The following is a 14,338-nucleotide window of genomic DNA, read 5'->3' as shown; positions in this document are numbered from 1 at the left end:
GCTGTTCCAAAATAACTCAACACACAACTATTAATGTCTTTGGATTTGGCTATTAGGAGGTCACTAGCAATTTTTATAAGGGCTGTTTAAAGGGACTCTGAGCACCTCTCATGGGCATGCCTTTAAAACTCCGACAGTACTGCAAAGTACGTAAAGATGCATACCTTTCTGTAGCTTGTGCTCTCCTCTTTCATCTGTTGCCTGAATCGCCGTTCTACACCAAATAGTTTTCGTTCAATTTAAAAAATCACGGCTGCCATCTTGGCTATGTTATAACTTCCGGGTCAACCCTGTCTTCTCTGTTAGAGAAGTGCATCACTGAATGAAGCAGGAAGAGGAAGTGACACGCATGGCCATTGCAAGAGGCTCCTCCAGAGGGGTCATAGCACGACTTTGTTGGAAGTCGTCTGGCTTAAAGGCATGCCCATGAGAGGTGCTCAGAGTCCCTTTAAGTGCAATGGTTGGAGTGGAAACCAAACTGGAGTTGAATGAGTAGTGAATTAGAGGATAAGAAGTATGTTATTCTTCATGAACATGACGCTCTAGTAATTTGGAGGCAAAGAGGAGCAGTGGGCAGTAACTGGGAAGAGCTTTTGGATCCAGATAGTTTTTTTTTTTTAAGAATTAGTGTAATGACAACTTTTTTGAGGAAGGATGGGAAATTGCCAGTGGAAAGGGATAGGTTAAAGAGAAATGTTAGAGCAGCGATGAATGATGAGGAGAACTGTGAAATGAGGTGGGAGGTAATAGGATCCATAACACGGGTACAGTAGTGAGATGGAATTTGGAGATTAGAGAGAAAAGTTATACCGCAGTGAGTGGAGTGAAGTTAGTTAGAGAACAGTTCAGTAGAGGAGTGCAGACAAGGCTCGAGGGCTGCAGGGAGAGGTCAATGAAATATGATACAAATTCTTTATCTGATAGACAGGGAGATAGAGATGGAGATGAGAGAAGAAAGTTAAAAGTACAAAAAAAATCGCATGGACTGAGAGGATATGAGGGCAGAGAAATGGGACTGCTTTGCAGATGAGAGTGCGTTCCTAAAGTCATGAAGAGCGTTTTTATAGGACATAAAGTTCTTCATAGTGTACTTTTTCTCCAATGCTGCTCAGCTACTCTTCAGCACCTTTTCAGGAGTTTTGTGGTATCATCCGAGATGAAAAACTAACTATAACAAGTAACTTGTCTATATATCTTATCTAAAGTTTAGATAGTTTACACAGCAAATCTAGCTGCAAACAGCTTCAACAGAATATAATTATTTATTCCTGTGATACAATGACAGCGGCCATGTTCTGTTTGTTACATTACACAAGCAAGCTGATCTGTATCTCCAGCCCTCAGCCTGTGAAAACCTAATTCCCCCTCCTCCTCCCCTCTGCCTCTGAAATCTCTGGCTAGTAACACCTCCTCCTCCTCCTGCCCAGACTGAGCTCCCATGAGCCCTTGCTACTGTCTGAAAATGCCAAGGCACTGTGGAAAGCTGTGGGCGAGGCTTGTTTAGTTTATAGGGAATTGGAGTATTAAAACAAAAACAAAAAAGTATTTGGCTTGAGGAATGCCCTATAAACTATATGAAAGGAACACATTATGCAACGAGTAAAAGTTTTTCTCGGATCCACTTTAAGTTTTAACCCGTAAACAGATATTCAGTTATTACGAAATATTTCTAAGATATTTTTGCTCACAGTTTGACACCTTTTTTGCAGTGTAATAGTTGTGTTCCATCAGGTAAACGTTTTAGATCAATCCGCACACACACACAAACAGACTGAAAAACAGTTTTTTCCCATCTGCCATAAACTTGATGAACTCTGAATCCTCTCTGAAATAATTAACACTGTGAACAAATTGTTAAAATATCTGTAATACCTGGCATACTTGTATAATTTCTTCTCTTCCTTTTTACTATCACTATGTTCCCTATATGCACCGTGGGGTTGTCATGAAAAGTAATTTCGTTGTGTTGCACAATGACAATAAAGTGCTTGAATTGAATTGAATTGATGGAATCTGTGCTTGTTTACCTTTATAAATTACGGTAGTTGACAAAAGCTCTGGGAAGGGACTTGGTGGGATGACAAAGCCTGCTTGTGCAACAGAGAGTATACACGGGTAGTGGGGTGTGTCTACCTACTCGGACCTCTGCTGAAGAAGAGTTAAAAATCATTCTTCTGTACCCATTGTCCTAAGTAGCAAAATATTGCAGCCCAAGATTCGTACGTAAATGAGCAGCTGAGTGCAGGAAGACATAAATCTGTTTCCTTCTGTTACTGCTGTGAGGCGTTACTCTTTTTATTCTTGTTTTTCTCCATAAGTTAAAATGTATTTTTATTCATTCTTGTTTCGCTCATTAACTTAAAATTTACTTTTATTCTTGATCTGTTTGCTTTTAATGAAAATATCATTAATACATTTTTTTTACTTTTATTCACCTTTTAGGAAGATGCCCCCATTAAGAACAAATATCGCAGTTTGCAGGTGAGTCATTGATATGTAAATAGTCCGTTCTATAACGTTGATGAAAGGATGGAAGAAATATTCAACAACTTTATTTAAAGAACAACTGAAGAGAGAGGGATATGGAGGCTGTTATATTTATTTCCTTCTAAACAATACCAGTTGCCTGGCAGCCCTGCTGGTTTATTTGGCTGCAGTAGTGTCTGAATAACACCAGTCTTGTCAGATCTGACAATAATGTCAAACACCTGATCTGCTGCATGCTTGTTCAGGGTCTATGGCTAAAATTATTAGAGGCAGCGTATTAGAAGGACAGCCAGGGAACTGGTATTGTTTAAAGAGACTCTGAAGCAAGTCTAAATCCACATTTTTAACTTCTATTTATGTTAAAGAGGCACTTAAGTCATGTAAAAGAAATGAGTTTTACTCACCTGGGGCTTCCCTTAGCCCCCTGCAGCTGATTGGTGCCCTCGCCGTGTCTCTCCGATTCTTCCGTCCACGCCGGCAACCACTTCCGGTTTCGCCGTCAGGAGCCTACAGGCTGGGAACGCGAGTGATTCTTTGCGTTCCCAGCCACAATATCGCCCTCTATGCTGCTATTGTGGCCTCCTGGCGGAAACCGGAAGTGGTCGCCGCCGCGGACGGGAGGAACGGAGAGACACAGCGAGGGCACCGATCAGCTGCAGGGAGCTAAGGGAAGCCCCAGGTGAGTAAAACCCATTTTTTTTACATGACTTAAGGTTCACTTTAAGCACTATAGCTAGTGCTAAAACGCTGCATCCCTGCGGCAAATCGAGGGGCTTATACCCCCAAATCCCCAGTGCTAAGTGCGGGGAGCGTTTCCTGCTTGAGGCAGAGCTTAGGGCTGTAACTCTGCCTCATCGCACGTCAATCCCCGCTGATCGCCGCCTCTCCCCGCCCCTCTCAGTCTACTTCACTGAGAGGGGCGGAGATCCGCGGCGATTGACATGCATGGAGGCAGAGCTGCAGCTCAAAGCTCTGCCTCTCCCGGGCAGCAAAATCCCCAACCAAGAAAGTCATGGATTTTGCAGGTGGGGATTTGGGGGGTATAAACTCCTTGTTTTGCCGCGGGGATGCAGCGTTTTAGCAGTAGCTGTAGTGCTTAACATAAATAGATGTTAAAAACGTGGATTTAGACTCGCTTCAGAGTCTCTTTAAAAGGAAATAAATATGTCAGCCTCTATATCCCTCTCACTTCAGTTGTCCTTCAGGCCCCATTCAGACTTAGAAACGCAAAACGCCGGCGATTTGCAGAAGTAATTTTTCCGCGATTTCGCACGTTTTTGGCTGTTTTTGGGCGTTTTGTGGTGATTAGCGCAAATCGCCCAAGTAAGAACGGGCCCATAGGGTTTCATTACACTAGCGCTTAGCGTTTGAGCGTTTTGCTGAAATCGCGGTAAAACGCTCTAGTGTGAATGGGCCCTTAAAGAGAACCCGAGGTGGGTTCTAAGAATGCTATCAGCACACAGAGGCTGGGCACTGCATATAATGCCCAGCCTCTGTTGCTATACTGCCCCCCCCCCCTCCCCCCCAGCTCTCTGCTTGCCCCCATTAATCAAACGCCGTGCTAGTGACACGCAGCGTGTCGCAGAAGGCTGTTTACCTTTGGCAGTGTCAGTCTCGCCGCTCCCCCGCCTCCTCCATAGCGTCGCTCCCCGCCTGTGTCCCTTCCCTCCCTGCTGATTGGAGGGGGAACAGTATAGCAACAGAGGCTGGGCATTATATGCAGTGCTCAGCCTCTGTGTGCTGATAGCATTCTTAGAACCCACCTCGGAACCATACAATTGTATGGTGATCACAGTGCTGAAACAAAGGGAATGCCGGTGGATTTTTGATTTGAAGGCAACAGTTCCCCCTGGTTTAAATGAGATGGAGGGCTTTGCATCTTTTTTACCGATTTGATCCTTTTATTTGGGGTCCGGTGGGCACCCCCTGCCCTTCTTTCTCTGGGAGCCTTATCCTTCCGCTCTGCCTGGGCTGCCTCTTGTCCCGGCTGTGACCTGCTCGCCTGACACCATGAATGGACATTGCTCTCTATCTAGCTTTTTTGGAGATTCAGGCGTAAGTTTAGCCGTCCTAGCTGCAGCATGTATATTTTGCTTAGCAGTCTAGCAAGTTTTTGATAGCTTATCTATATACTGTACCTATGTTGCAGGCGTTATATTTAGGATGTGTGTTTTGAATGTCAATTTTGTACCTTTGTGGTGCGTCTTTCGTGCGTCGCTGGGCGGTTCGGCGCGGCCTCAGCCCCCCTCCGTAAGCGCGCACGGAGCTCCGCCTTGTCCTGGGTTGTCTGGGCGGCGGGACTCCGTGCGGCGCTGTGCGGCTGGCGCGCGTTGTTCCCCCTTTCCCTCCCTGGTCGCCGGTTTGCTGCGACAGGAGGTGGATGGTGTTGGGGGAATGACGTGTGCCCCCGCCATTGGATGGGGGGCGTGGTCGGGCGGTCCCGCCCCTCGGCCCAGTGGTTTGTTAGGTCCATTTAATGTTGCTCTGCAGATAGAGCGGTGAGCCACGCCCCCTGAGGAAACGAGCAGGAAGCTCGTGAAACATGTCGGGGCTATAGCTGGCGTCACCGCTTGTTTGCCCGACTCTCCTGCTGCTCGGACTACTGGGACTCCGTTCATGCACACCCGCCCATGCGATCTTGAGGGGCCACATACAGCATCATTGCTCCACTGCTAAGGGATACTTTTTGATTCTGGAGATCAACTAAGCACACAGCTGCCATTACTGGGACGCCACCTTCAAGGTATTTTTTGAATGAGGAACTGCTGTTCACCGGCTGAAGGCATGTATGCCTGTACGGTACGTACTCAGCCTATGCACATTGACAGTGCGCCCATGATGCTCAGCTGACATGGATGTCGTGATGCTTTTGCTGTCTGTCACTATACAACTGCTTGCTGCATCCTCTACCCAGAGGAGATTCGTGTGCTATATGTGCTGCATTTAATCAACCTCAAAACTTGCATGACTCCTGCTGTGACTAATGCTGCTTTGAGGTTCAGCTGATACGGATGCTGTGATGCTTTCTCTGCTTTCTGCAATTGTTCAACCGCTTGCTGTATCCTCTATTTAGAGGAGATCCATGAAACCTGCATGACCCCTGCTGTGACCAATGCTGCCCTGTTACATTTTGTTGCTACATGTGCTTGCTATATAGTCGCTGCTTAGAGGAGGACTGTCTTCAATCTGTAATCGTGGAGGAACTTTTACAAGCAGCCACATGAACTATTTTTGATGTATTTTGAGGTGCACCTCATTCAAGCGCCAGGGCGGTTCTTCTGTATGATATGCTAAATGGATGTATGTAGTGAGTTCCCATCAGGGCCGGGCCGAGGCATAGGCTGGAGAGGCTCCAGCCTCAGGGCGCAGTGTAGGAGGGGGCGCACAATTCATTCAGCTGTCATTCCTAATTGTGTTTGAAGCAGAAAGAAATAAGAAAAGGGGATACATAGCAGTGACTGCAAGCCAGATAACTAGATATTAAGGTGTTGGGGAGGTTGTGGGCCCTGTGGCACCTCTTAGTCTAATAGCAATCAGTGTGTGACGGCTGGGACTGGAGGGATGGAGGGGCGCACTTTGGTGTCTCAGCCTTGGGTGCTGGAGGACCTTGTCCCGCCTCTGGTTCCCATTAGTAGTTATAGGGTAGTTTAGGTATTGAGGTCTGGGCAATTTTAAAGATTTTTTTGTATCTTATTTGATATTATTAAAATGTATACAATATTTGATAAAAGCTCTTTTTTGTGTATTTTTGGTATGTACCATCCACCCTGTGTTTCCTTCCTTTAAAGTTTTGTTCATTACACTAGCGCTTAGCGTTTGAGCGTTTTGCTGAAATCGCGGTAAAACGCTCTAGTGTGAATGGGCCCTTAAAGAGAACCCGAGGTGGGTTTTAAGAATGCTATCAGCACACAGAGGCTGGGCACTGCATATAATGCCCAGCCTCTGTTGCTATACTGCCCCCCCCCCCCCACCAGCTCTCTGCTTGCCCCCATTAATCAAACGCCGTGCTAGTGACACACAGCGTATCGCAGAAGGCTGTTTACCTTTGGCAGTGTCAGTCTCGCCGCTCCCCCGCCTCCTCCATAGCGTCGCTCCCCGCCTGTGTCCCTTCCCTCCCTGCTGATTGGAGGGGGAACAGTATAGCAACAGAGGCTGGGCATTATATGCAGTGCCCAGCCTCTGTGTGCTGATAGCATTCTTAGAACCCACCTCGGGTTCTCTTTAAGCACAATTGTATGGTGATCACCGTGTGGCGAAACAAACTGCCCCCCATTCCAGATCCTAGGTACCAAAACAGCTACTGTGCCTGCATGGACTATTACTACTGCTTGTGGGGTATAATTAACTTATAAGGGGTTTTATGCACCCTTCATAATCAGAGTCAAAAACATTGCTTGACCTGTTAGGGGGCTCCTTATGAGTTTAATGAGCACTGTATATTCATAGATCTGAGCTCACTTGTTGTAGCTACTAATGAAGGGTTTGCCTACGTAAAAAATGTATAGTCTATCCACAACCAATGTTTTTGAATGCAGGAAGACTGTGCTTGGAGGGGACGTAACCTGAGTAGCCTGTACAGTCACCTGCATGGATGTACAAAAGAACTGATGTACCTGAGCGATGAGCAGAACAAGATCCTGAAACAGGACTGGAGTGATCAAATTCCTGACCTGCCCGGCACCCGTAGGCAGTATGAGGTAAGCCAACCATATTTCTGTGATCACGCCTCCTCAATAAGGTACTTTAACCACTTAATGACAAGCTGACTTATAAAAACGTCCTGCTAGAGCCTCTTAATGGTTCCAGGACATTTTTATGAGTCAGACAGTGCTGCTGCCGCTGTGTGCGTGAAAATAGTGAAAAAAAAAAAAAACACCAAAGGAAAAATACACCTTAATTTCCAAATACTATATTGTCACCATACTTTGTACTAGGGACATAATTAAAATCTTGTGATAACCAGGACAAATAGGCAGATACAATGTGTGGGTTTTATGCACAGTAGCAGTGTTTATATTAAAACTATAGGGGCTGAAATTGGAGAAATAGTGTATTTTTTTTTTCATTTTTTCCCTTTAAAATGCATAGAAAATAAAGTAATTACTGAAAACAAATGTCAACCCCAAAAAGCCTAATTGGTGGTGAAAAAAAAAGGTATAGATCATGTCATTGTGATAAATAGTGATTAAAGTGGAACTTCAGCCTAAACAAACATACTGTCATTAAGTTACATTAGTTATGTTAATTAGAATAGATAGGTAATATAATTTTTTTACCCATCCTGTTTTAAAAGAACAGGCAAATGTTTGTGATTCATGGGGGCTGCCATCTTGGTCATGGGGGCAGCCATCTTTTTGGTTGAAAGGAGGTGATGGGGAGCAGGAGACACAGTTCCAACTGTCCTGTGTCCTGATAACCCCTCTCAGCTGCATGTGCTAGGCTTCAAATGTCAAATTCAAAATGTTAAAAAAAAAATTGCACCAAAACAGCAGAACGAGAACAACAACATCAGAAATCCCATCATGCTTTGCACAGCATCAGGGGAAAAATGCCTGGGCAGTTTTCTACTGTGCAGCTAAAAATGAGGCTTGTATAAGAGAAACAAAATTCTGATGCTGTGAAACTGTTAAAGAAACACCAAGCCTTTTCAGTGCTGCTGAGTCGATTTTTAGTCTGGAGGTTCACTTTAAGTTATTGGCAAATGAAAGGGATGAGCACTGAAAGGTGATAATCGTTCTTGTCAGTTAGGGTAAAAACCGCTTTGAGGTGAAGTGGATAACTTCAAGAAGTGAAAAGGAATGCAGCAGCCTGACGTGTGTTCACATCCATAGATAGTAAATTCTGGTGATCAGCCATTCTTTTATTATTTTTAAACCAGCATATTCAGGAGATAAATAACTTCTACATACCAGAACTCAAAGCAGTGGAACACAAGTAGCATGTGCAGGTTGCAATGGTTTTTTTTTGCAATTGGAATCCACAATGTATCCTATAGACGCCCCCTAGGAGGAAACGGTGGAATGGGACTTCTTCGCTACAGAGTACTAATAAATATTTATCTTCTACTAGCCTGCCAGATTTCAAGTGATATTTTAAATAGTGATGGCTAGCACATGAAGTCAATTTCTAACCGGATAACCTTTAGTTGAATGTAAGGCCAACTGGTCTTAGAGGAGGACAGAGCTAAAGAGGAACTGTAACCAAGGATTGAACTTTGCGCCAATCAGTCGCTGATACCACCTTTCAAAGGGAGGGTCTGTATGGCTGATATTGTGGAGAACCCCCCCCCCCCCCCCCCCCACAGTGTGATGTCATGACCAAGGTCTAGACAGTTTTCTGTCTGTGAACCTTGTTGCATTGTGGGAAATCAGGGCTTTTTCCAACTGCCAAGCAATCAATATCTCCCTCTGTGCATAGAACTCTCAGTATCGAACATTCCGTAAAGATCACCTGGCCGAACTAATGAGCTCACCACCAGTGATCAATTTCAGAATGTAAATCAGGGAGAAGAAAGATTCTACAACGGGCAAACACTGACTAAATAATCAATACATGAATACTGTAATAAATAAGCTATTCTATTCATTATGTTATTTTCACTACAGTTCCTCTTTAGATGGTCATTTTAGTGTTTATTTCTCCAGGATTGTTAGTTTTTGAGATGATGTACCTTAAATAGACTCATGCAATGCTATCTAGTTTTGACATCTGAATATTCCATGTTCTAAAATGGAAAATCGGAAGACAATAAGTAAGATCAATAAAAGCTCAGAAATGCAGAGGCGGAAAGGAGGGGAGAATTTGGAAAATGAGGAGGAAAAGTAAAGAAGGGAGCGGGGTATTGGGAAGGAGGGTGAGTACGGGATACAAATTGGTTGGGGGGGGGGGGAGGGGGAGGGAAGATAGGGAAAGAGGAAGTAAAAGAGAAGGAAACTGAAGATGGGGAGGTGGAAGTGAGAAGGAGGGCAAGGGGAGGAGAGGGGAGGGGAGGGGAGGGGAGGAGAGGGGAGGGGAGGAGAGGAGAGGGAAGGAGAGGAGAGGGGAGGAGAGGGGAGGAGAGGGGAGGGGAGGGGAGGGGAGGAGAGGAGAGGGGAGGAGAGGAGAGGGGAGGAGAGGGGAGGGGAGGAGAGGGGAGGAGAGGGGAGGGGAGGGGAAGAGAGAGGAGGAGAGGGGAGGGAGGGTAGTTCACACATTTTGAGTTTCTTTTGGAAATTCCTCTTTATGACAGTGTCCCTAACGTGAGATGCAATCTCAGATCTGCACATGACTTTCTGTTGTCCTCCTCTAGAATCACCTCCTCACATTCACGTTTACAAGATTTTGCACGCTCTTCACCCCTTCTCTGGAATGCCCTCCCACAACACATCCGTCACTCTCCAACTTTTGTTACCTTTAAACACTCTCTAAAAACTCATTTGTTCTGACAAGCATATGTGCTACCTTAGGCCACTTCCCTTTGTCCCAAGGCCAAATTGCACTCCTACTAGGTGTCCTAAAACACAAAGCCTTTATATATTTGCTGCATACTACCCCTCCTCCTGTTTCCCCCCATTCCCTTTAGATTGTAAGCTTGCAAGGGCAGGGCTCTCTCCCCCTTTTGTGTCTTGAAAATCATTCTACATTTTATTTATCATGTTACTTTTATCACTGTCATCACCAATTCTGTATTTTGTATTATTTTTGTATTTTGTCCCTAATTATGTATCTTGTATATTGGTGTACACCATTGTCTGTATTATTATGTACCCCATGTTTGTTTCTTATTTGTACAGCGCCACGGAATATGTTGGCGCTTTATAAATCCATATTAATAATAATGTGACTCTTCATATTCAGCATTACTTATTGGCTTTGCATTGTATAACAGTTTTGTAAATGACCGTTTGTCTTTCAGCGATTTAAGTCAGAGGAGCTGCTGCCCCAGGAAGAGACTGTGAATAATCTGCTGGATGATGGGGAGCGAATGATTGAACTCAAACACCCAGCTGCCGCCTGCATTCAGGTCAATCACAATATACATTGATGATGAATGATACAGGTTGTTTATACACACAGTTCCTTATCAGCAAATCACCTTCAAACCTTTTACTGCACTCAGAATCATTGCCAGCGGCAGGAAATAACAACAGTGATCACGCATGATTTTTGTTAGCAAGGCAGATCAATTAAGCTGGCCACTAACGGTCCAATTTCTAGTGAAAAATCGTTAGAGCGATCAGAAATTCTGATCGGATTGGTTGTAAATAATCTCAGTTGATGGGCACAATGAATAATGAACGATTATAAAAACAATTGTCCGATTGCATTTTTGTCGAACCAAAATGTGGATTTTCTTGTTGGTCGTGATAGATAGGAAGCAATGATTGATTAGTTGATGGTGTAGTGAACGATTTTTCGTCCGATCAGAATTTCTGATCGCTCGAACGAATTTTCACTAGAAATTGGACCGTTAGTGGCCACCTTAAAGTGGAATATAACCCTGCATTTCAACTTTGCTCTAAAACAATATTTACAGTATATTATATGCAACCAGCATTTTTTTTTTACTAGACCAGCATTGGAAGGGTTACACAGAGCTTTAAAGTTCCTGGAGATTTCTGCAGACGCATCCGAAGCTGAAATAGATACATTTTGTTTACATAAATGTATCTAAGTGTTGAATGTGACTCACTCTCTGACTGAGAAGGAGCTTGGAGGACAGCCAAAGAGTGTGTAACATTTATCAATAGATACATATAACTAGATAGAATGTAACAATCTGAACTTCTGCATATCTCTCCAGGGAACTTTAAACCTCTGTGTTTAACCCTTCCAATGCTGGTCTAGTAAAAAAAAAATGCTTTTTGCAAATAATATGCTGTAAATAATATTTTAGTGCAAAGTTGAAATGCAGGATTATATTCCGCTTTAAGGTTCCTTTCACACTAGGTGCTGTTCCGTTCCAATCTGATGGACCACACTTAGAATGCAACAAGCAAGTTAACATGAAAGTCTATTGACTTTCATGTTACCGGTCACATTAAATCGTTTCACAGCGTTACATTGTAACGCCTCCGGGAATATTTAATCACACGAAGCAAGTGATTTCCCGTTGGGTGAATTAGAACTAGCGCTGCTTGTACGTGTTGAAGCGCAAATTCCCGTCGTCATGCCGTGCGTCGTAAGGCGTGTATGAAATCGGGTTCATGCATGCATTAGCTAATTGGAAAGGGCCCTAAAGGAGTTCAAATGTCTTCTACCTGTACACAGGAAAAAGGCATATGCAATTGTCAGTCATTTGAGGCACGCTACATTGCAAGTGTGTATGGACCAAAGGAAACAGAGTAACCAAGCAGCTCGGGGTGACCCAAACCACTAGGAATGTATAGGGGGGTAAAGGAGACCGAAATGCCCTCCTACTAATAAGCAATGCTTGGTGAAATTTGCCTTCTTAAAACAGAAGGAAATTTGCAATAATTCAGCTATAAGTGAACATTGGTGGTTACCCACAATGCACCACTACTAAATATGCAAATTAACTTTTTTCTCCCCAGTAAGCCAAGCAAGCATCCACAACCGCTGGTGTATAGCAAGCCTATAGCTTTAAATATTACACAGCCACACCAACCCCTTAATAAAGGAAACCTTTCATGTTCACATTAGGCTCATTAGAGTGAATAATGACTCAGCAAATGGAAGTCTTTTCCCCTTCAGTGTCTCTGATCAATTCAGGAAAATATTGAGTCATGCTGCAGCTTAGCAACTCCTGGTGAAATTAAGTAAAGTTCTAATCACTTGTTTGACATGCTCCCACCACTACTACCAGGTCCAGGCTAAGGCAGAGGCGAGAGAGGCTCCAGCCTCAGGGCACAGTGTAGGAGGGGGAGCTGGGCGGGGCAGAGACGAGAGAGGCTCCAGCCTCAGGGTGCAGTGTAGGAGGGGGCGCAGGGCGGGGCCGAGGCGAGAGAGGCTCCAGCCTCAGGGCGCAGTGTAAGAGGGGGCGCACAACTCACTCAGCTATCATTCCCCTACTCCTAGTGGGTTTGAAGCAGAGATAAATAAGAAAAGGAGATACATGGTAGTGACTGCAAGCCAGATAACTAGAGATTAAGGTGTTGGGGGGCCCTTGGGCGCCTCTTAGTCTAATAGCAATCAGTGTGTGGTGGCTGGAGTGGGAGGGATGTGGGGGGGGGGGCGCACTTTGGTGTCTCAGCCTTGGGTGATGGAGGACCTTGTCCTGGCTCTGACTACTACTAAAGAAGACAATGTAGAACTTGGTGGCCATGGGTCAGCTGGGGCCAAAATCTGAAAGTTACTTTTGCCAGTGAAGTAAAATGAAATTAACTGTTGCTTTTAAATGCTCCACAGGCTCATGATGAAGCTCTCAAAGGGGAATGGCAAAATTTTCTAAACTTGTGCATTTGCCAAGAGAACCATTTGAAGAATGCGGAGGACTACAAAAAGGTAAGAAGAAGTTAGGAGCGCCTTAACACGGGCGCTTTAGTGAGTTATAATCATCAGAATTGTTTATTTTGACAAGCATGACTAGGTCCTGCCAGGAATTGAGTTTGACAATATACAAAAAAATTTGGGTTTGGCAATATTCCAAAAAAAACATACAGATAAGTTAATTGGCTCCCCTAAAAAATAAATAAATAATAATAATTGGCCCTAGACGCGTACGTTAAAAAAGGGCGCCGGGAAAAAAGGGCGCAGGGTTTTAAAAGATAATTATGAATAACGTTTAAAAAAAAATTGTGTTATATTTCGTTTGAAAATAATGTTTTATAAAGTTATAAATCATTAAATAATGTGTATAAAATCGGCAATTTTAAAAACGTTAATCTTCCCTGTTTAAAAATTGAAATTTATAATAACGTTTTATAAAACATTAATAAGAATTTTACTAAAGCTATACCTAACCTTACTCTCACACAGAACCCTCCCTGTACCTATCCCTAACCCCTAGACCCCCCTGTTGGTGCCTAACCCTAAGACCCCCCTGTTGGTGCCTAACCCTAAGACCCCCCTGTTGGTGCCTAAACCTAAGACCCCCCTGTTGGTGCCTAAACCTAAGACCCCCCTGTTGGTGCCTAAACCTAAGACCCCCCTGTGATAAGCATTAATAACGTTTAAAAAAAATATGGTGCAGTTTTTCGTTTAAAAATGTGAAAAAAAAAATAAAAAATGTAAGTACGGTTTTTCGTTTAAAAGTAATGGTTTAAAAATATTGTACTGTTTTTCGTTTAAAAATAATGTTTAAAAAATTATAAATCATTAAATAATGTGTAATCATGAGAAACAGTTATAAAACATTAAAAGTCTCCGGGCGCCGCTTTTAAAACGTTATTTTTCTCCGGCGCCCTTTTTTCCTGTTGGGCGCCGATTAAACGATATTTATTATGGGAGTGAATGGCGGCGCCCTTTTTGTCCACCTGCCTCATGCGCCCAAATTTCCTGCTTCCGTCCTAGACTACAGTATTTACACTACATAATATAGACATATGGCAATGGTAGGGATTAGATTGTGAGCTCCTTTGAGGGACAGTTAGTGACAAGACAATATATATATATATATATATACACACTGTACAGCGCTGTGTAATATGTCGGCGCTATATAAATAATAATAATAATCATAATAATAATACAAAACTCAAGTAGAGGATAGAGTTAGAAAGATAGATGCACAACATGCAGTTAACAAAACCAAGAAACAGCAGCATACATCATACAAAACTCCCAAAATGTGACACAAAAAGTCTGATCAGTTAGTCTTGTGGGTAGGTTGACTAGTTGGCCAAAGAACACTGCCCGAGCCACAGCTTGGGGGGGGGGGGGGGGGGAGGTTCACTGAGGGGGTGAAAGCATG

General features: G+C 43.7%; 1 protein-coding gene across 1 annotated transcript in view; it reads left to right on the top strand.

The window, feature by feature from the left end:
- EVPL (envoplakin) overlaps nt 1-14,338 on the top strand; it is a 140,909-nt gene that overhangs the window by 79,247 nt on the left and 47,324 nt on the right. Inside the window, exons 7-10 of the mRNA XM_068263073.1 lie at nt 2,443-2,481; nt 7,023-7,184; nt 10,382-10,489; nt 12,835-12,930. Coding sequence (XP_068119174.1) covers nt 2,443-2,481; nt 7,023-7,184; nt 10,382-10,489; nt 12,835-12,930 — 405 coding nt within the window. The remainder of the gene's footprint in view (nt 1-2,442; nt 2,482-7,022; nt 7,185-10,381; nt 10,490-12,834; nt 12,931-14,338) is intronic.

Source organism: Hyperolius riggenbachi, chromosome 12 (genome assembly GCF_040937935.1).
Source record: "Hyperolius riggenbachi isolate aHypRig1 chromosome 12, aHypRig1.pri, whole genome shotgun sequence".
NCBI classification, from domain to species: Eukaryota; Metazoa; Chordata; class Amphibia; order Anura; family Hyperoliidae; genus Hyperolius; species Hyperolius riggenbachi.
The sequence above is the reverse complement of the archived record's forward strand: the minus strand, read 5'-3'. Positions and strand labels throughout refer to the sequence as shown.